Below are 24,097 nucleotides of genomic sequence, written 5' to 3' on the forward strand. Positions count from 1 at the left end.
CGCTATGGTAGGGGACCTATTTATATTATTGAGAATTATTACCACCTGCAGAAAACTTCTTTTCAAATATGTGGGTGTTGTAGGTAAGGCAGAAGATTTCAATGCTTCTAGTTAAGCATGTGTGCATTATTTTCTAATATTATAATCATATAATATTTACCTTAAAATTCTATATTGTGGCATTCAATATCAAAATATAGTCAGTGAAAATCACGTAGATACTTCACATCACTGCAAATTCTGAGCTGCACAGTATAAATTAATGAGGTTTTATTCTGGATTAGGATTTGAATGAGAAAAAAAATGACTGTGCATGTGTAAGTATGTGTACAAATGACACATGGTTAGTTACATGGCTATAGCTGGTTTTAATATACTGGTTAACACTCAGAACACACATTCAGTGTGTGATTGTTGGAGTGAATAATTGAAATCACCAACCATGATTCTTTGTAAGTCTTAGAACTATGACTATAGCTAGTGGGTACTGGACTTACATTTTTAAATCATTTTGATCTACCTGGAAGCTTGAAGTCAATGTTATTCCCATTTCTATGTAACCAGCTTTAAACTTAATGTCCTAAAGTCAGCACCTCACTGAAAGCTCATTTGAACCCAGAGGAAGGAATAAGTGGGCCCTGGGTGTGGGGGAGGGCTTGTGGGATGAAGTAATAAGTGTGGACCTTCCCTAACCTGTGGTCCTTGTGACTGGTTGTGACACATACCTATAAATATGTGTATGCACCTTTTTTAACATAATGGATATAGGCCATCAATTCTGTTTAAATTGAAATTTTATAGAAGGAATAACTCAATAAAAGCTATTTTGCTTTCCAAGGACTATTTTAAAGTCTGTGAGAAATATTTGTTAAAACAAAAGATCAAATTTTGCAAATTTATGTCAAATATGTAATATTGCAATTCCTATAGTGAGGGGCCCCATTACAGTACACTTCTGCACATATGCTCAGTTGTAAGAAGTGTCATTGTTAACAGGAAATCTTTCTGTAGAGGATGCAAGTGAACTAGGTTCTTTTTCAAGTTTGTTTCTTCTTGGGTAGGATTTACTTAAGCATCAAGAGGGTGACGTCAGATTATCAGCTATCTGTTTAAACACTTGGACTTAATTCTTTCTCAATGTAGGTAAATAGCTATGGGCATCAAGGTCTGAAGAGCTGACCTTACCTGCCAAAATTTAGATAAAGAGTAGAGAAAATTAACAATAAAGAATATTAACAATTGAGATAACCATTGCTGGGACCCCACTTAGAATATGTCATTATGCTTTGATGCCTTAAATTTTCCCTGTTTCATTTCATGAACATGTATAACCAAGAAGTAGAGTATGAAAGCTACTGGACTAGGTGTAAGGAGATCTCAATCATTATCAATAGCTACAATCAGTTCTTTGGCCTGTTTGATCAGTTTTAGAAAAGTCATGCCACATCAGGGCTCCCTGTACAATTTCCAAAGTTTGTTGTTATTTGGATTATTGAGGGAAGAAGTATTATGAAAACAGTGCCCCTCATTATTTTTGGCAATGAATCTACATAATACCAAGGCAAATATATTAGAAACCAACAAGGATGCCAAGTGAACCCTTTCCACTCTCAGAAATCTCTTGGATCTATTTGGAGCTGGTTCTCATGTCTACTGATTAGCTTTGAAAAATGACTGTGATGTATGGGTCTTGAGTAGAGCAGAGCAAGGAGTTTCTCTGAAGCTCTCTGTAGGAAGTTAAATCAACCTTGATGATAACACAAAATACCAATGGGTTCCAGACTGACTGATCATGTGGTTCCTTAAACTGAACAATGGTTGAATAAAATCTCTTATTGATGACACAGAAATCTGGAGATGGGGAGATTTCTAAGCTTTCTGATGCTATTAACTCTCTTTTTTTCAATTTAGTTGCACCAACTATCACATTTCTCGAATCTCCAACCTCAGACCACCACTGGTGCATTCCATTCACTGTGAAAGGCAATCCCAAACCAGCGCTTCAGTGGTTCTATAATGGGGCAATATTGAATGAGTCCAAATACATCTGTACTAAAATACATGTTACCAATCATACGGAGTACCACGGCTGCCTCCAGCTGGATAATCCTACTCACATGAACAATGGGGACTACACTTTAATAGCCAAGAATGAGTATGGGAAAGATGAGAGACAGATTTCTGCCCACTTCATGGGCTGGCCTGGAATTGATGATGGTAAGTACCTCTTACTTGTTCATATGGGGAAATAATTAGGTATGTCATTCAACTATTGACAACATCATGATAAGGTAGACCATTCCCAAACCTGATGGCTTAAAACACTATTATTTAGTCTTGTTTATGGGTCTGCAGGTCAGCTGGGTGGTTTTATCACACATTCCTTAATTCTGGGTTTAGTGTGAAGAAACACCTACCCAGGAGGCCTGCTTCTATGGCAAGTGCAGGGTATAAGAGGACAACTGGAAATATGCAGGGCTTTGTTAGGCTTAAGTTGAGGGATGCTCCACTGTCTCTTCAGCCTGTATGCCATTGGCCAAAGCAAGTCATAGAGCCAAAGCCAAGTCAAGGGGCAGGGACTTTTGCTACTCCAAGGAGGTGATAGGAGCATGAATGATTTGAATAGCAGATTCATATATACAAGATTACTAATGAGTGTGTTTGGGTAGTACATAAGAAAAGAGTTGTTGTTGTTGTTGTTGTTATTATTATTATTATTATTATCTCAAGTGTTTAATGAGATTTCACACCCACAATGGCAAAACCATAAACAGATGAATTGTGTTTGAATGACTCATGAAATAGTTAAGATTTATTTTCTTGCTGCTTATCCATTTATGGATTTTCAAAATCCTGCATTTTCACTCATGGATCAGAAACCAATATCCTAGACTGTTTTGTTTATCCAAGCTGAGTAAGCCATCGTTTTACTGAATCCTGAGGGTTTTTTTTTTTTTTTTTTTGAGTGAGAATAGTACCTATCTGACCAATGGTTTTTTTGCGGGGGAGGATGGTTAATATCAGGGGTCCACTCTGACCAGCAAAGAGTTTCATGGTGGGCTCCACAGCATGATTGCCATGTGTCAAATAATCTGTTTCAGATAGCTGTCCTTTAGATGACTGTCCCTGTCCTCTCAATCTCTTTGCCCTCCTGCTTGCTACCATTGTGAGGGCCGTAGCCTATGTTTGGATATTGGGACCCATACATAGATAGACTCCTCAACATGGCAGCTGTGAATTAGTCAGAGTCACACAAAGATGATGCGGCAGATGGAAGGGAAAACAGAAACATGGAGATCTGAAACAAGGGGCTGCTTGGGCAGCTAGCACCTATGTGGCTCCCAGGGCAGTGCCATGGGCAGAACTGATTCCTGAAAAAAAAAAAGTCCCTTTTGCCAACAGTAAGCCAGAGTGAAGTCATTCTTATTAAAGAAGAACTTCCTATTACCCTAGTATTTACTGAGTATCATTTCAACTGACATGTCTCCTTGGTGAGTTCAAATGTGGCTGGAATTATGTAAGCTTGATTTAGAGTCAGCCCTTCAAGAGCACATAGCACAAGCCATGTTTGGATGCACAAGCCATGTCTAGACCCCACTGGTCATTGTACTCATTCCCATTCAGTCTTCTTCTTAATTGAGAGTTCAGCTGCTTGGCTCTGTTTACTGTAGCAAATCTCTAGATTATTGTGTTTCTTCCTGCACATTTGTGGGACAAACAGCTTCAGGATTAAATCTGCGACAATAACTTTTAATTTGTTTTTAAATAAATTTTTGATTTGTGAGTAATTTTAGATTTACCGACAAGCTGCAAAGATAGTTCAGAGAATTTCCAGAAACCCCCACCCCAGTTTTTTCCATTGTTAACATCTTATGTTACTGTGGTACATTTGTCACAGTGAAGAAACTGACACTGATACATTACTATTCACTAAACTTCAGGTTTTATTTGAATTTCACCATCAACGGCCTTTTAAAACTGTTGGGGGTGAAACTTGATTCAGGCTGAAGGTCTGGAGTTTAAAAACTATCAGCAGCAGGTCTGCATCCTTTGATATCTGAACAGTTAAAGCCAGTGGGTTCTATTTTAGATGGGATTTTGATGTGTTTTCTTTTGAACATTTCTATATGGTGCTAATATTTGGTAGAGCTAAACTCCTCTTATCCATGTGGCCTCATTTTTATCAGTCATTTCTGTTTGTTTTTACCTAGCTAGTGATGGTAAAGAATTGCTTTTAGGCATTTAAATATCTTGGAGTCTCTCAAGTTTATTTTTCTAAAAAGAAATAACTATTTACCTATAGAAAGCAAAAATTCAACTAAATTTTATGAAATGTTTTCTCTGTCCTTGTTCATTTATTCATCTTTATTAGATACTTAAAATACAAATGTCTGCTTTTAGACAAGACGAGTTTTGTTTTCCTCCTTAACTGTTCAAGGACCAGCTGTCAAGGAATAATAAATGAAAGTGGAAATGATAGAGACTTGGCTCAGGGTGATAGTGGATATATATGGCCCTAGTGGGCCATAAACCAGTGTGAACAATTAAAGATTGACCTCACTTGGCCTCCGAGATGTAATCTTTGTGGGTACTTATGAGATTCATAGCCATAGCATTCAGATAATGACCATTCTTAGAATTGCCTCCTTTCCTTCTTAACCCCCTTTAAAACCAAAGAAAATAAACAAATAACAAGCAAAGAATTTTTCCTGATAGTGCTTTTGAAGTTAGGGACAACGGGTCAAGTATGGCTTTACGGTCCGTTAGTATTTCTGCTGTCATCATGTAGTACTTGATGAAGAAGTTTAGCTCTTAGAAATCTTCTTGGTAAAAAGTTTCATCTCCTTTTACTCCCAGGATTTTTGATGAGATTCTTAAAAACTTTTTTTTTTTAAATTACATTGCAAGTTTCCTGTTTCACGAGTGTTTTAGTGAGTTTTTTTTTTTTTTTCTCTGCTGTGACTAAAGGATCTAATCAGAGCAATTTTAGCGGAGGAAAAGTTCATTTTAAGGCTCACGGTTTCTGAGGTCTTAGTCCATAGAAGACCAGCTTCATTCCTCGGGGCTCAAGGTGAGGCTGAATATCATGGCAGAAGAGTATGGCAAAGGGAAGCAGCTCATGTGATGGTCAGCAAGCAGGGAGAGAAGTTTCCACTTGCCAGATACAAATATATACCCCAAAGCCATGCCCCAGTTCCTACCTCCTCCAGCCATACCTTTCCACTTCATTACCACTCAGTTAATCCCTATCAGAGAATTAAATCACTGATTGGGTTAAGACTCTTAGAACCCAATCAGTTCTCCTCTTAACCTTCTTACATTGTCTCACATGTGAGCCTTTGGGGGACACCTCCCATCCAAACCATAACAAGAAGGAAGCAGGCAGCAGAACCAGAAGAATGAACATTGCAAACCTGGTGTTTTGAAGAGTAGTTGCTTCTCATTCAGTTTAGAATGGATTTCCAGGGATGGTCACTTTGCTTAGGAATGCATCTTTGAAAACAGAGAATGAAGAGTGTTGAAAGAAATCAAAATGTAAAGAAAATCAAATGAAAATTCCCTACAACCAAATGTGGTGACCATGGGAGAAGATGGACTGATTCTACTTAATGACAGTCCTGATTGTCTTTGCTACTGAGTGGTATGGAAACACAGCATGGGTAGCAGGTGCTGTGCTCTCCACTTGGAGGAAAGATGGTGCAGCCAGCATTGGCCCAGCACTGGCTCAGGGGTGCCATTCACAGAATATGAGGATGTCAGGCAGCCATTAGAGAAAGAAGCCTGGCAAATCAAGATTGCCAGATGATGTCTTTTGAGGGTGCTGCGGTCATTTAGACTTCACTGCTGGGTACACCCAGGGTGTTAATATGAAGGATAGGTGCCATTCAATCTTTAGATGTCAGTGGGACCCAATGCCTTCTGCATTTGTTGGTTACTGAAAACCTGGATAGTTACTTCTCAGTAACTTTCTTTCTCAAGAAAGGACTTTTCCAAACTCCAGGGATATCTTTGGCCATTTTGAATCCCACATTTAAGAATTGAACTCAACTCTGGTTAGTTTGTGGGAATATTTCATGCATAAAATGCAACTTTTATCTTCAGAATGAAAACTAGTGAACTGTAATGTTCATTTTTTCTAGTATCCTGAAGAGCACATCTTGTGATGATCATATGAGCTTTATTTTATATTTGTTATTTAGTGCCTGCAAAACTAACTTACTAGGAGAAGTCTGTCTTTGTTTCCAGCAGAGAGGTATTCTACCCTTTGTTGCACATTAGAATCAACTGGGGATTTTTCATTATTATTTTACTTTTTACTATGCTTTCCTGAGGCCTACCTTTGGCAATTCTATTTTAATGACTCCCAGAATGGACTTTGGCTTTAGAAAAAATTTTAAGATACCAGTTGAGTTACCAAGGGTTAGTATCAGTGCTTTGGAGGAGAAGTCTGAGCCAAATTAGATTTGTCTGCTTATGATTAATAATAGACAAACCTTTGGCTTTTTTAGGCTTCAGACAGAATCTCAGTGAGAAATAGCATGTCCCATCTGAGTTAGAAATCAGAACTCTGGGCTTGATCTCATAGCCAATTTTCTCCAAATTCAGGCTAGCATGATGGGGTGAGGGCTGGAGCTTGCTAGGGTTTTAGTCCCTCTGCTGCCTAGCTGGAAGGGAGTGGGTGTGGGAGATGGGAGGGAAGTTTATTAACTGATGGCTTTGTGCTCTTGGGACCTGGGAATGTTCAATGTGGTAACTTGAACCTTCTTCTCTTGAAATCTTTGTGGATTCTTGGAGATTATTCTCTCTGCCATTCTCATGACACAAGCAAGGAATGGGTTTAGAACTGGGCCCAGGTTCTTTTCTCCAGGAAGGAGCTTTGTGCTATTGGGGTCTCTTTGCCTCTATGGGTGGGCTTGTGGGCAAGATCTGAGACACCACTCCAACACAGGTTTTCCTCCATGCTGTTTTCACATGGTCCATGGGAGAGTGCTGTAGATCCCTTGTCCCGACACCTCTGGCTGTACAGGTTGAACCAAATGCTAGCTGAATGCTGTGGCCACAGGTTGCCTTCATCTTGCCTGGTAGGAGTCAGACCTGAACTTTCCACCTGCAGGGAACATAGTTAAAGCTCTTAGTGTTTCTGTGGAAGCATTGGGTGGGGGGATAGCATGGCAACACTTCCCCAAAGAAACTTCTTTATAAACCCTTTATTATTATTTCCTCCTGGAAACCACGGAGAGTATCAAGGTCAATTAGACATATGGAAGGACATAGGTATAGTTTTTACACAGTTCTTTTGTGCATTCTGCTCCTGAGTGCCTCACAACCACTTTGATGTCAGATACCGAGGCAGGAAGAGTCTGATTTAACATCCTGTTTTACACTAGAAATGGGGATTTTGAACAAGATTTCAGCTGTCTCTGGAGGTCTGGGAAACAAAGGGTATTTACTGGGCTATTCCCTTTAGACAGTTTATAGCTAGAGACAGCTTGGATCCTACTCCTAGGATCATGGCAGGAGTGAGGCATAGGATTGGGGAAATAAAACACAGCTCCTCTTCCCGGTAAGGAAAACATTTCAACCACTCTGAAAATGAGAAAAGGCAAAGAAACACTTGACCTTTCATTCCTGCCCTCCACTCCTCTTCATGATTTCCTTCATCCTGGCTCTAAGAGATCAGCTTTGAATTCCAGGGATGTCCCCATATGGGGCAGGACCCAGCTGAATGAAGATATGTGCAAATTGTAGGCAATGAGGATAAAGGGACTCTTTTGAATGGTTTCTTTCTTTCTTTCTTCTTTTCTTTCTTTCTTTTTTTTTTTTTTTGTGGAAGCCACTAAACAGAAAATATTTAGTGGAATAGGTAGAACTTCTAAGATTTTATTACTAGTGAGATAAATTCCTGTCATTTGCTGTTGATTCAGATGACTTATTCAGATCTCATGTTTAAACTTGGTATCCTAAGTGTAGTCATCCTGGTCTCTCCTCAAAGGGAATCTTTGGAATGGTGGGAAGGGCTTGGCTTTCAGATGCAGATCTGATTGAATCTCAAATCTGAGCCATTTTCTACCACCTATATAACTTTGTAGCCATTAGGCAATTGTCCTCACACCTCAGAGTGCGGCTTTCTCTCTCTCTAAAGTGTTAAGGTTCTAGCACCTACTTAGAAAGTTGTTGTGAAGTTGAGCACATCTGAAGGGCCTGCTGCAGTTCCTAACCATGACAGGCAGGTACTCAGTCGCTTTCCACATAGGCACTGAGGGTCTAATAAAGAAGCTGCACATTCTTACCGCGCTTTGTGCCATTAGGGAGAAAATTTCTGCCCCAAAAGGCTTTTATGGCAGAACTGGTTTTGTCCTCCCTAATCCAGAAGCATGGGCTCTGCCATTTTACCATGGGAGCATTCTAGACTTGGCTCTTTATGGAGAAAATAGTAAAAATTTAGTTCCTAATGGATAAATGTAACCTTTTATTGGTGTCTGAGTTCTTTTCCCCTCCTCATCCCCCTTTGGAATGGGGTCTGAAGGTGTGTCAACGGGGAAAAAGCCAATCTTCTCTTTCCAGTAACATTTTTTACAGCTGTGGCCAGAGATACTCTGGTCTCAATGTTTGGATATCTGACTATTGATTTATGTTTTATTGAAAAGTTGTCATCCTTTATGCCCACTGGAACCTTTCAACATTGATAGAACTCAGCAAGCTGTAAACCAGGGTTACTAAAACTTACACAAACTTATACAATACAGTGCAGATTATGATTTGGTGGATCTAGAAAAGGACTTAGATTCTCTATTTCTAAGAAGCTTTCTCATGCTACTGTTGCTGCTGGTCCCTAAACCACACGTTGAGTAGTGAGGATAATGTACCACTGCCCCCAAGAAACTGGGGGAGCCACTGGCTGGTCAAACATCCATCAGGATTATTTTATTGATTCACTCTGAGGATATTGAATTGTAATGATGAAAAAATATAGAATAGATGGTGTGCAGAGATGCCCTCTAACAGGGTTTTGCAAAGTGTGGGATGAATTCAATACACAGCTTAGGAGAGTGAATTAAAAGTGAAGACAGCGGTTGTAGACACACACTTACAGAGCATGGGGTTATCTAAGGATTCTCTGAGGATTTTGATGGATCCTATTTAGCTTACAGGCCAGAAATAAAGACTTGTCTAAGATGAAATTGATCCCCCATGTGGCTATCATTGGAATTCAATCCTACATATAGAAAAGTCTCTTCATGAACAGGGAAATATGCACGGAGACAGAGTAGAGATTAGAAGAGGAGGGTTTCTTTTTAAGCAGAAATGAATCACAGAGAGATCATTTACAATTTGTCATGAGAAAGGAACCCAGAGTCTTTGTTAGCATCTTCTGATCAGATAGCACAAGTTCCAAGAATTTTGAGAGTCAGATATTTCTCTAAGTGTGAGCATGTTGATTGAGAGTAGATCGTCTTTTCAAAGTCATTACATGAAGGATTTAATACTTTACACTTGGAACATATCTTGCTAGAGCACTAGATGATAAAAAACCCTTGTTTTGAAGCATCCCATTCTTTAGGTGGTGCATAAAGAACGTTTCTCTGGCCCACTCATTCAGGAAGAGTGTCACAGCTCCAGAATGCTCATTCACACAAGAAGTGGGAGTGAGTGACTTATGCTTCCTAATTCGGGAGCAGTTTTCTCCTATGTGAATGCGTGTCAGGAACAAACTATAAATATTGGGAGAATTTTTCCCACTGCTTCTTCCGTGCTGTTTTATCAAAAGATTTATGACGTCTGTGTGAACTAGATCCCTCTATAGCACTTAGAATTGCCCCAAACTGGCCGATTTAGATTTGGTCTTACTTAGGCCAATTAACATAGGGACAGGAAGTTTCTCCCAAATTTACACATTAAGAAATTTATCCCCGGGCTGGGGATGTGGCTCAAGCGGTAGCACGCTCGCCTGGCATGCCTGCGGCCCGGGTTCGATCCTCAGCACCACATACAAACAAAGATGTTGTGTCCACCGAAAACTAAAAATAAAAAAAAAAAGAAAAAAAAAAGAAATGTATCCCCTACCCTACTACCACTTGTCCCTAAGTCATTTGTGGGAACCTGTTTCTTGCCCAAGGTGGTGGGGAGTGGGGGGATAGAGAAAGTTCTACCTGCTTTTCTGCCTTAAATAACAGAAGAAAGTATGGTTTGGCCACAGACTCATGATAATCATGATAATTAAGACTTATACTTAAATAGCTCTTTATATCTCAAGAGGACTAATGTTAATTAATTATGCTTTCTGAAGCTCCTGAAGAGTTGCCAGAGCCGATCCTATTATCCTCCCCTGTCCTATGGAAGACTCTTTTGTTACAGAGAAAAGTGAAGAGATTCCCAGTGCTGCATAGCAAATTAGTGGGTCAGGCAGAAACGAAACGCAGACATCTGAATCCCCCTGTGTCTGGGCTCTGAGTTCAGCCTGCTGTTCAGAAAGCAACGAGGAGGAGGGCCTGGTCATCAAAAGGCCACCTCTTGTGTGCTAGAAAGCACTTTCTACCAAAAGCAAGAACAGTTTATTTGAAGAGAACAAATCTTTTGCTATTGCTTTACCATGTGGAATTCTTTGAAATATTTTTCAAGATCACACTAAACAGACACTGTAAATAGAATTGGAAGAAAAATCTTTCTTTCTTTTTAAGGGCATTAGAGGGGAACTAAAAGCTTAAAGGAAGGAAAAAGATGTGTGCTCCTGGCCTCCACCATTATTTTTATCTTGGTGTCAGAATGTAGAATGATTCCTACTGTTAGGCTACCTCCCTTCTCACCATTTTTTAAATGAATATTTTCATGAATATTTACATGAAGTCCTAAGATTTACTCTCATGAGTAGTAACTGAGATTAGAAGCTAGAAATGAAAAGGACCCCACATTAGGTTGTTTGCATGGGATTCAGAGGATGGTGTAGTGCTTTGGTTAATACTGCAGAGAAAAGAGTGAAGGTGATTTTTACTTTTCATGTTTGGAAAGCTCAACACCTAAGTTTTCCTCTCTTGGAGGTTCAGACATGATCTGTTTATCCTGGAGCTTCATTAGGAGTGCTTCCAGGGCTGTGATAAAGTCAAATTGCTCTTTTCACTTGGGGCCTCCCAGGTTGTGCTGTGGGCCTGGTACTTGCTTCCTATAATTCCTCAGATAAAGAATAAAGAAAAAGTACATGTGGCTCCTTAGGATCCCATCAGACTTCAGAAAGCAGAATCTGACCATCAGATGAGCAGATCTGGGTACCTCATCCTCACCTTCTCTTGGTTGGGAAGGAGCTGTAGTTTTTACACCTGAGTAAGCTGTGAAGGGATCAGATAGCCTGCCATTTATTTGGAACACCAGTGGGTCTCCATGTTTTCATATTTTATTTTTGTAGTTTCTCAGCATGAAGCTTTAGGGCTTGATTATACCTCTCGATCCCTGAATCTGATATTTCTTACTTGATGAGAACTATGCAGGTAGTGCTCAAGAAAATATAAGAACACCTTTCAGATTCCCACTACAAGAGCATGGCTGAAGTTGGATGCTCCTTATTTATCTTTTATTCATTCTCTTCATTTGATTATTTTTCTTCTCCTAGCCAGTGTTTGTCTTGCCTCACTTACCTTTTAGTCCTGAATATCTCCAACAGGATTCCCTAACTTTACCATATCATGGTACATAACAGTATATAATGAATATATTTAAGTAAATGGAACCAGTTAGGAATTAGCCTTCAATGTGCAGGGTATTTTCAAAATTTGTCCATTGCCAGAAGTTTAAAAGGAAAGTGATAGTTTTTCTGTGTCTGCATTTAAAATGAGTAATGTGACCCTTGTGTTTTCATGAGCTATAGCCTCATGCATCCTTCCATGTGCCAGTCTTAATAATCTTTGTACACAGAGAGGCATTTCTTTATTGTGGAGAGCAGATGTTTTAGCTAGCTTTTTCACTACTATGACCAAAAGACCTGACATTTGGTTAAAACAATAATTTTAAATGATTAAAACAATTATTAATTATTTAATTAAACAATTATTTAATAATTTTTAAAGGAAGAAAAATTTATTTGGGGCTCATGATTTCAGAGATCTCAGTCCACAGATGGCTGAGTCCATTGCTCTGGGCCCAAGATGAGGCAGAACAGCATGGCAGAAAAGTGTGACAGAGGAAGACAGCTCAGAACATGACCCCAGGAAGCAGAGAGACTAAGCTCAGCTCAAAAATATATATACCTATATACCCCAAAGTCATGCCTGCAATGATCACCTCCTTTATACACACCCTACCCACCTACAGTTACCACCCAGTTAATCCTTCTCAGAGGATCAATGAACCAATAATTTCACCTCAAGTTTCGTAAACTATCTCGCACATGAGCTTTTGGGGGAAGCCTCATATCTACACTATAATGGTAGATCTTCTTAAGATGTGGTGTTGTGTGCTTGGGAGGAAAAAAAACTATTATTCTTCCTCCTATGTTGCCTTTTTGCAAGTTTCATAATCTTATGCTGAATTTGCTTATTACAGACAAACAAAGTAATGTAACAGTACCTCTTATGTATCTGGAAATATGAAGTTAGGGGAAAAGAGAGTGCTTTTCAGAAAGTTTAAATGTAGCCTAATTGTTTTTCTGGTGAACTTGATAGAAAAGAAATGCACAGATACAAATCATAAGTCTGGAAAATTAACTCTTTTCTAGATAATGGGCTAACCTATTTATTTGTGATCCTACCCCACATCCTATTTTTCTATACCCCACATTTGCTACATTGAATTGATTTGACGCTCTTGGATCTTCCTAGGGGCTTTGTGTGGGTTGTGTGTTTGGGTGTTTCGTTTTTGTGATGCAGTTTATTAAGTCTGTGTGTTACTCATGAGCACTTAGGCCATTTAAGTGGCTGAGATAAACCTGGATCTGAATTCTCAGTCTTTTTTGTTTTTATGGAATTGTATGTGTAAAAGCATGGTCAAGTTCATCCCAGGCCATGATCTCTGATCTGTAACTCCAGCTATCTAATTGGAAGCTTTACAGGTGTGCATGTGGAGAGCCCAGCCCACTTTTCCTGGCTCGGACCTCATCCCTTCCTTGGGTCTTGGATTAGAGGATGCTCACAAGGCTGGTGTGACCATGTTGGATTAATGATGTAGGCGAAAGGTTGAGCCAACCTGGGAAGAGAATTCTGGGTCCCTGGCACTTCCAGTGGCCTATAGTTGAGCTACTGGAGGGTATGTACCCATGCAGACTCAGACTGTGTGGAAGGGTAGAGTGCAATCTTTTAAAATAATGGATTACTGAGCAGCTAAAAGAATGATTTACTCCCTCTGGGGCTCTTTCCTTCAGCAAGGGTAGTAAATCCCCGTGGAGATGGGAACACTGTTTGGTTTAGGGCCTTTTCAAAGGGAGAAGATTTCAGAGGATTGGTAGGTGCTCTGAAATGACATTAGGAGGGCTGGCCCTGGGATCTCTTGATGCTTCATTCATTGAATCACCCCTCAAATTGAAGGGAAGCCTTGAAGTCCCTTTTCAGGGTATCATTTCAGCTATAAATAATTCTGACAATACATTTGGATATAGTGTAACTCAAAACTACTTTGAAATGGTATTAGAGATAATAAAAGTACTTCAATACAGTTGAAACTTACTGGAATCAATGACTGAATTGATGCAGTGCAGTCACAGGTGGATGCATAGGCTGTGTACTGCACAATTTCAGGTGGTGCTATTGACTTAGACTACAGTATAAAGGGTGCCCCTGGAGCAGTGCAAAGTGTGGGCACACAGCAATATGCAGCATCCCTGAATTGAACTGCACAGCCATCCATTTAATTTTTTCCCTGGTTAAAATAGATATTCTTCTACTTGAAATGTGTTAAAATTCTAATTTGAACAGTGGGGCCCACTTTTATTTGATTTTTCATTTAGCCTAATCTTGATTATTCACTGAGGAATTCATGAGCAGAAAACTGACTCATTTCACTTTGTTTTAATGGCATTTTTCTTTTAAGGGTTCTGAAGTGAAATAAAAATTGAGTAAGCTTTGTGGTTTGCAAGTTTTACTATTTTACGTGGCAAGTAGCGATGAAAAGTATAGGAAAGCGCTTTGGAAATTCATTTTGCAATCCCTTCAATGTTATAACAAAATTTAATTTTATTTACAAGTAGGCTTTCATGTAGAGATCCAGTTAGCTGTAATCAGAGAATAAGTAGCAAATGTTTTTGTCACCAATTCTTATTGATATTGAGCTAAAAAAAATGTTTTTAAATGCTTTTGACAAGTTTCATGGGCATTCCCTTTAAAAAAAATATTCTGAACATCCTGGTGACTACAGAAAAATCCAAAAAAATTAAGTTGGCATATTTTTACATTGCTCTCCAATAACATTTTTATAACCTTTTATACACTTTATCAATGATTTGAATAGAGAAAGTATTTTTCTGTGTTGCATTAGAACAAAAAAGGAGGGGGGTGTTTTTTCAGCCTCAGAAACCCTCCCTGAAGAAGAAGGGGAGAAAAAAATTGTGCTTTAGATATCATTTTGCAGCGTGTTAATAATATGTTCATGAATGCAAATGGCACTGCTATATATAGCTTGACAGTACCCTCTAAACCATCAGAGAATAACAAAAGTGGTATGGAAATTACCTGTCTCTTGAATAAAAATGCCAAAATTGCAGTTAGCATGGCCAACTGTGTGTAATAGAAACAGTATATATAAAAAAGCAATGGTCATAATTCACTGATCTCTGAAGTTTTCCCAAAGTGATTTGTGATTTCTCATCATTCTTTTCTTTGTTGGTGGGATGGAACTTAATTGGAGGGAACTGGGGAAGAGAAGAGAACATGAAGCAAACTCAGACTTTGAGGTTATATTTACCTGTCCTGTCCTGTTTATAATCTATTTGATTATGAAATGTTCAATATATATTAAATACATTTTAGTTGGTAAAGGTTAGTAATTTTTCAACTCCAAAATGCATACTTACAAATATTTGTTGTTTGCTTTTTAGGTGCAAACCCAAATTATCCGGATGTACTTTATGAAGGTAGCTATCATTTTCTCTTCATTTTGTATTTTTCAAAATGTTTGTGTAATGAAATAAGTCAACTAAAAGAAGGCTTCTAAATTCAGTTAAATATACACTTTAAGAATTACGTGGGCCAAAATAACATCTTCAGAAATCATTCAGTATTGATGGCCATTTTCCCTTGATATTTTCAATGCCTGTAAATAGCACTTTCTCTCTCACACTCTGTTCTTGGAAGTAGTAAATCCATTCTGCTGTAACAGACATTTTGTTTCCATAATTGGGAACTAATTACCTGTTTAAAAGCCATGACTACCAAGAAAAGGGAGGCCTATCAGTTTCTGGCTATGACAGTAAACCCAATTCAAAATTGTTTCTTGTATATTGAGAAAGTTGAGCTCCTGTCAAACAGGAACTTCAAAGGAAGAGCTTGCTTTAGGATTGGTTAAACCTACAGCTTAGCCATATCTTCAGTTCTTTTCATCTCCGCATTCCCCAGACCATGATGCCAACTTCACCAAAGGCCGGTCCCTTTATGTTTGACCATGTGGTTGATAGGAGTTGATGTTGACAGAGGGACTTTTGCCCTTCACATTGATGGGAGGAATGGAAGAGTCATTTAAGAATGATTGAAAGTTATATTGGTTAAAATGTTATATTTATATATTTATTCTTAAAAAAATACTGTTTTTTAAAAATTTTATATTTAAATATGCTAGTAGATATTTTTCCCATAAAGCCATTGAATGTTTATATGTTTATTTTATATATGTGAATTTAATTTGAGACTAATTTAAACTGAGAATTATGTTGCTTCACCTGCTTATGTATGTTAAGGTATATTTCTTCTAAGTTGTGGTTGGTTGGTTTTGTGCGTGTGATTTGCATATTTTTGCTTATATTTGCCCTGATATGCTTTAAAGAAAGAATATTTCAAATGGTTTCACAAATATTATGTTTGAATTGTGATTTTAGATTTTAAAATTATGTTTTGGATTTTTTTTAGTAACTTCAGGACTTTAAAAATGTCATCTTCCCACTGGCCTCAGATCCTACTTTGGGTCTTTTGGCCAAATGTCATGATATTAAACTATAAATACTTTAGTGATCTAAATTTTGCCTGTGTGGTTAGCTATAATATGAAGAGGGTAAAACAAATGATGTATGCTCATGTTTGAAATGAGTAAATTTTAAGATATTCACAATGAAATTGATGAGAATGTGGTTTTTGGCATCAAAGATAAAACAGCAAACAGAAAACAGGTGCTTTTTCTGTTACTTTTCATTCATATTCAAAGGAACACTCTGCTAGTATAAAAGTAATTTAAATTGGTTGTCCTGAGTCCCACATGATGATTCTATCTAGGAAATTTTAACTTGAGGCTGAGATAATGAGATCACTGTTCAGGATGGAAATTGAAGGCTCTTACCTACATAGAATTAAAATACAGACATTAATAAACAACTTTGTGTACAATAAATTTACCAAGCATGCTTTGTGACATTTTGTATGTGATATTAAATAAATAAAAACTTCGATTACCCACAACACTTCAGTCATCTATTTCCATCCTGATTCATGTAGTCTGAAATTAACCCAGAAAATGGCAATTGCCATTGAACTTGGTGAAATGACAACATATTTTGAAACTGAAATATTGGAAGCTTATCACTCTTTAAAAAATGCCCCATTGCAGACCCACATCCCATATTGGTGCTTATAACATATTCCATCTTAAGCATTTTCCCTCGACTCAGATAAGATACTTGTGCCCTGGAATCTGTGTTGCTCATTTGAAATCTGGGTTGGTGTCTGGGTTCTGTCTCCATTTTGCCCGGAGGGCTTGGAGAAGTCATTTCACTTTTCCAAAATGAGAGGCTGTCTTAAAGATGCTATGTCTATAAATCTGTGACCCTTAGGTGTTTGATTCTCCTTCATGTTTGTTTTTGAGATGCCATTAATAAAGGAGTATATTCTTAAATGCAAAGAGAAAATGCTACCAAGTTTAGAATTTGACCAACAAACAGTGATGTGAAGATCTGGGATGAATAAAACTTTGGGGTCGGGCAGTCCTGATGCTACTGTGGATTTAACTTTTTAGCCAGACATCTTCACAGCCAGGCTGTGGGTCGTTCAGAAGCTCTGTGATTTGTATTGCTTCATTCTAGATCTTTCTGTGGCCTTGTGTGTGTGGACACCTTAATGACAATTTCATGTTCCTTCTCTTTCCCTTTTCTCCACTTTAAGATTGGACTGCAACAAATGACCTCGGGGATGCCATGAACAGAAGCTATGAGATCCCCACCACAATTGTCCCTGGCAAAACTAGTCAGGAACGTCTCTCGGTGAGTGTGATAACGATTTCTAGATTGGTTCTGAGAATTTTGGAAGCTCATAGTGTTGTAGGGATGTAGCTCCTCCTACAAGACATTATAGTCATATGTAAACAGGTAATTAAAGTTTGGAGGAATTCATAGAAAGGTTTAAGAAAAGTGAAGGTACTATATAGCCTCTGGCTTATTGCTTCTCCTTTTTTTTTCACCACTTTAATTGTTAGTGATTATTATTTCAAATATCTGTGCTTTACCATGTGATCATTAGAAGATCAGGAAATTGCCATTCTCATTCAACACACCTTCACATTCTGTTTAAATTTTTTTTTTTAAATCAGAGTGCCCACCGAATGTAGGAATCCAGTAGTCTATGAAGGATATAAAAATACAGACGAAAATCAGGTTTGTTATTTAGAAGCTTGCATTTCAGCCAGAGACCCCAGATGTAGAGTGGTATTTTATGTAGCCTGTGCAGGAGGGCCAGGTTTGGACATAGAAGAATGGGAAGGAAAGGTGTTGATATGCATGAGTGAGAGCCCTCAGACTGGTAAGCAAGACACAGGTGTGGACTGGAGGGTCTGGTGTATGTAGGGAAGTGGTAAGGTGGGAGACATAGGTCTTGAGCACAGTCCCAAGGTAGTTTTCAGTTTTATTACACAGTGAGGAGCCACCGAAGGGAGAATCACATATCTCAGGCATCTTGATGGGATTGGTGTTTTCTGTTGTTTTAGTCAAAACCTAACAGTTTCCTCTATAGTTTCATCTCCTCACTTGTCACATGCATACAGCCTGCTTGTCCTGTGAGCTCTGCCTCTTTATATATTTTCCTCCCGGCATATCTTTCCACCTCTGCTGCTGTGGTTGTAGGCTAACCCAGGGCGTGGCAAACTAGGATTTATGAGGTTAAGTGTGGCTTGCCACCTGTTTTTTTTTTTCTTTCTGCTTACAAGCTAAGAATAGTTTTCATATTTTTAAAAAAGAGCAAAAGAATAATGATGTTTCATGGCCTGAAAATGTTATGAAATTCAAACTTCTATATCCATCAAGTTTTATGGAGATGTGATCATGCCCATATTATACATTATCTGTGGCTACTTTTGGTGGGTGGAATCATTGCAACAGAGACAATATGGTCTGAAAACTGAAAATGTTTACTATCTGGCCCTTTACTGAGAAAGCTAGCCACAGTTACTCTTTCCTGGAGGGTGCCACATCCTCATAACCTGCCTCACTCATCTATATTTATCATCTTCTGATCTTTCTCTACACAGCAGCTTTAGTGACTGTTACAAGTACAAATGAGATCACTTTCTGAAGTTTTATTTTTAATTGTCAAGTAATAATCTCATATATTTATGGGGTGAGAAGTGCAATTTCCATACATGCATACACTATGCAATGATCAAATCAGAGTAATTAGCATATCTATCACTTCCAACATTTATCATTTCTTTGTGCTGAGAACACTTAAAATTCCTTTTTTAGCTTTCTGAAGCATACAATACCTTACTATTAACTGTAGTCACCAGGCAATGCAATATATTATATAAAAAGCAGAATTTATTCCTTCTAACTGGAACTTTGTACCTATTGAACAACCTATCCCCTTTTCCTTTCCATACCTTTCCCTGCCCTAGCTTCTGATAACTAATTTATTATGAGAATTTTTATTCCTAATTTAATATGAGAATTTTTATTCCATAAACAGCATAAGTGAGAACATCCGGAATTTGTGCCTGGCTTATTTCACTTAACACAAATGCCCTTTATATATACATCTACATTGTCACAAATGACAGAATTTCCTCTTTTTTTTCAGATCACTTATTTTTTCTAATTCTGTCTTCTCATTTTAATTTTAATAAAACATCTATCCCAAAAGCCAGACTCTTCACAGTACCTTCTGTGGCCCTGTGGGGTCTTGTTCTTACTCCTCTCTCTGGCTTGTCGTCCACATCCTTCTCCCTTCTCACCTCTGTCTTTCTAAATGCTCCTCAAATTCTCCAGGTTTACTCTTTGCATTCGTTGTGCCCCCTACAGCAGGTAGACATCGCAGAAATCATCATGTGGCTTTAGCAAGGTGGCCAGCAGGCAGCCTTTACTCTTTCATTTCCTTCTGAGCAGTCATTGTTTACCTCATGTATTTGCTAAATGTCTTTTTCTATACTCAAGATTCTTAGCCAGATTCTTAATATGGTGACAACCCCTAATCTGCAGTTTTTACCTTCCATGGTTTCACCTTCCATGCCTGTCCTTCTCCAAGCCACTGGTTCATTGTGAAGCAGCACCCTTTTGTCCAGCATGTCCACACTGTATAAACCACTCATCCATTAGCTACACAGTTATCAGATTAACTGTCATGGTTGAAGTAACCCTTATTTTACTTAGTACTAGCTCCAAATCACAAACTTTTTTGTGTTATATTTTTATAATTGTTCTGTGTTCTGCTATTAGTTATTATTGGTTTCTTACTCTGCCTAATTTATAAACTAAACTCTATCATAGGCAGGTATATATAGGAAAAAAACATAACATATATAGGGTTCATTACTATCCATGATTTCAGGCATCCAATGGAAGTCTTGGTACATCTTTCAGGTTAAAGGGGATTACCTCTAAGCAACCTGATCAATGTTTTTTCACAATCACATCCTTACCCTCCAAAAATACCACCTGACACCTAGTAAGCATTCAGTCTTGCAGACTTACTAGATTTATGGTGAACACTATAGAATGGGTTGTATAACAGAGAAATTGGAAGTAGGTGATTAGTTAGGGATTGGTGCAGTAATATGCTGTGATATATACCTGAACCCTGTCAGTAGCAATGGAAGGCTCCTAAACAGATCCAGCACAACTGCATTTGAAAGTGAACATGTTCTGTACAGACACACATGTACATACACATGCACACAGTTCCATGCTGAGTATATGCATTACATTGAAATAGCAAGAACAAATACCATGGTGAATCTACTAAAGAATGGTTACTTTCTGCCTTATCAATCATTTCAAATTTTATTTTTATACTGAGTGATTTAATACTTCTTAGTTTGTAAAAGTTGTTTGTATACCTAAGAAATCCAAACAGCATGCACTAAAGCCCACATGTGTGCATGTATCCCAATTATATTCATTTTTTTCTCTTTTTTAATAAAAATGATAAAGTGAAGCCCCTAATAGGCATATCTCAATAGGCATATCTCAATGATGTTGAACTGTCTATTGTACCAGAAGGCAAGATCAATGAGGAAAGTTTGTACATTATGACTCTGTCTTAACCTCCTAGAAACCTGTGGGAGATGCAAGGTTATGTTTTATAGAATTTGAAGAAACTTTTAAAATGATGTGTGCTTCAGATACTTGATACATAATCTTTTATCACAGTGTTGATCACTAGAAAAATTCCAGAGCCAGGAAACTGATATGAAAGTTGAAAGCATAGTCAGGGCATTTGGAATACAGTTTTAAACACTGTCCCTCTGACCCAACAAGACCTTCTTATGCTGCACCTTGTTGGATTTGCAGGGAAGAGGATATCCCTTTTTTTTCTTAATTTTTAAGTTTGTTCTAATTAGTTATACATGACACTAGAATACATTTTGACATCCTAAGAGATTCCTCTGGTAAAAACCAAAAACCAATCAATCAAACTCACACACCTAAAGGCCATCCACCATTTCAGCACAGGCACAGTTCATGAAACTCTGCATTTACCAAATGATTCACTTTTGAAAAAAAAGTGATTCTACTGTCAGAGGAGTCTTTGTTTATGAAAGTGTTACAATGACATCAGATAAGTTTAAATATTTGTTTGCAAATAATTGGCTGCTTTTTAAGTAGAGCCCAATTCTCATTTTTCTGGTTGACTTGTACATTCTGTAACTATGTAGAGAAAATGGGACAAACATTGTTATCTGATGAAAAAATGGAAGCTTGGAGAACTGAAACATCTGTCTAGCTCCACCACAGCCACAAAAGGATAGGGTCCTGCAAACACAGGGACCTGGGGCACTTGAATTCCCAAAGACTTGTTAAATTGAGTCAGAGCCTACACCATGGTATTGCTGAGAGGTTGGAGACTTTGGGGAAGTCCCAGAACCTCTCTTCATCCCAGTTGTCTTGTCTATAAAATATTGTTGGAACTTGTTTGTTTAGTTATTCTTCCATCTTTGGAAGTCTGGAGGCTAATAAAGAAAATTATTGCTGACATACTATGATTTCTTTCTCATGAAAACATTAGTTAGAAATAAAGTAAGAGCAACAACAAAACCCAAGCTCATTGGTAAGTTTGAGGGAAATGGTTTTGATAAGAACTGCTTAATCTATAATTAGCTTTGTAGGAATGACTGCTGTTCTGTGAGTGTATAGAATGGTGAGGCAGAGTTAAGTTTTAAGTTCAGATGTGTGCAGGAGCATCATCTGGGAGAGCCACTTATAGCTAAAGTACTAGAGCAGAGAATTATCATACCTTCACTCCACCTGGGCCAGGAGGTTGGCATTGTTCTTTTCTGTGTTGTGACTTATTTAATGATGTCCTCATCTGACATCAGATAGTGCCATCCTAGGGAGGATTAGCCATTGTATTTTTATTTTCTTACATTCATTGTTAGTCACACACTAGTGAGACAGTGTCATGAAACAGGTGTCAGAAACATCTAGACAGACTGATTCAAGTTCCAGGGTTGGGAGGTGTGACCTTGGGTTGCTTGTTTAATTTTTACCTAAATTTTAATTTTATCATTGTCATAGCCAACAATATGTTTCCTATTATAGTAGAGACTATTCTGAGCCTATTTTCTATATTAACTCATTGAGGATTTACAACAACCTAAATATAAATATAAGAGATATATATATATATATATATATATATATATATATATATATATATATATATATATATATATTACATATAAATATAATAAAAATAAATATAAATATAATATAAATATAAAACAATTATATTCCCCATTTTACACATGAGGATTATGGAATGCAGAGAGCTTAAGTCATTCTGAAATCATGTATCTAATAAATGCTAATTCTAAATTTTACACTAGGAAAAAAACATGTTCTTAAAATTCTCTACTCTCTAGTGCCTCTCACTATGTTGGTCCAGGTAAACTACGCTGCAGTAACAAAAATCCCCAAATCTTAGTGGCCCAAACCACAAATGATTTTTTAATGTTTTATTCCATATTGGCTAGGACCTCTGTTCAGCTTTGTCTTGATTCTAGGACGGGGTTGACAAAGCAGCTGCTTTTCGGAGAGCTCACATTTATTATAGCAGAGAGAAAAAGAGCTGTAGAGAAGGGTGGAGTAAGGTTTCTTAACCTTGGCACTATTGGCATTTTACCACAAGTAAGTTTTTGTTTGGAGGCCTTATCCTAGCCACTATGGGATGTTTAGCAGCATTCCTGGCTTCTACCCACCACCCACTTTTACCCTGCTAGCAGCACCTTGCCTCTAGTTGTGACAACCTAGAATTACAAAATGTCCCTGGGGGGCAACATTATTCCTAGTAGAGAACCCCTGCCTTATAGTAAGTTCTCAGACAAGCAATGAAAGTCTGCACCCTGCAATGACAGAAGTCTCATGAACCCACATAATCACAAGCAAACCAGGAAGTACATTTTATAGAAAGACACAAGGGACACCAGAAATATTTACTTAACAGTGCTAGGAATCACCACAGAGTGTGACAATACTGTTTGTTTTCTGAATTATGCAGATTAAATGAAACAATGAAGTTTAAGTGTCTAAGTCAATGTGGACATCTAAGATACTGTAAGGCAGAAGTTAGCAAATTGGGCCTGAATCCATCTGTCTGCCCATCTGTTTTTATAAATAAAGTTTTATTGGAGTACAGCTACACCTGTTTGTTTCCCTATTTTCTATGGCTGCTTTCATGCCACACCGCCCAGCTGAGTAGTTGCAGCAGAGATTGTGTGACTGGCAAAGCCTACATAATTACTATCTGACCCATTATCTGACCCATAAAGGTTGCCAACTCCTTGAAACTTCTGTTTTTAAATACAAAATCTTGGGCGGAGCAAAACTGAAAGGTGATGCACATGCTGCTTATATCTCTGTTTCTGGAATATTATAATGCACTTAGAGTGGCACTGGGATCATAATGGACTTAGAGTCGTGATGATAGCATGTGAACTCAATTTCCACTTGTTATCTCTGCCATCGTCATCTCAGGACTGTTGAAGGATTCCCATGCCTATCTCTGCTTATATAACCCAAACCTTGAAATTCCATTTTTAAACTTAAAACACCATTTTTTGGCCTTGACATCCATACAGAAAAGTTCACAGATCATAAATGTACAACTCCAAGAGCTTTCACAAATGGAACGCACCCAAAAGTATCCTCCTGCTTTTTACTCATTGCTCACAGGTATCTCCCTTCTAAGAGCAATGATACTAACTAACCTAAAAAACATTTTATATTATGGACAACTTTCAAACACTCAAAAATTAGAGAGAACTGTAAAATCAACCCCATTGTTTCCTTCACCAACCTAAAAACTATCAGTATTTTGTCAGTCATGTTTCATGTTCTCTTTGTCTTTCTCCTGTCTCTCCAAATGGATGGATGCACGGATGAATGAATGGATGGATGGGTGGATGGGTGGATGGATGGGTGGATGGGTGGATAGATAATGCTATAGAAACAATTATGTCTGTATCCTATCAATTGAATGCCCATTTTTATTAGCTT

The 24,097-nt window shown here is 38.0% G+C and overlaps 1 protein-coding gene across 5 annotated transcripts in view; it reads left to right on the forward strand.

Moving 5' to 3' along the window:
* The window catches only part of Ntrk2 (neurotrophic receptor tyrosine kinase 2), a 346,426-nt gene that overhangs the window by 52,409 nt on the left and 269,920 nt on the right, over nucleotides 1-24,097 (forward strand). For 4 of the 5 annotated variants that reach the window (XM_076843523.1, XM_076843524.1, XM_076843526.1 and 1 more), the window contains exons 8-10: nucleotides 1,912-2,217; nucleotides 15,014-15,049; nucleotides 17,280-17,377. In XM_076843523.1, coding sequence (XP_076699638.1) covers nucleotides 1,912-2,217; nucleotides 15,014-15,049; nucleotides 17,280-17,377 — 440 coding nt within the window. The remainder of the gene's footprint in view (nucleotides 1-1,911; nucleotides 2,218-15,013; nucleotides 15,050-17,279; nucleotides 17,378-24,097) is intronic. The other variant, XM_076843525.1, reaches the window with a different exon arrangement.

This window comes from Callospermophilus lateralis, chromosome 2 (assembly GCF_048772815.1).
Source record: "Callospermophilus lateralis isolate mCalLat2 chromosome 2, mCalLat2.hap1, whole genome shotgun sequence".
Classification (NCBI taxonomy): domain Eukaryota; kingdom Metazoa; phylum Chordata; class Mammalia; order Rodentia; family Sciuridae; genus Callospermophilus; species Callospermophilus lateralis.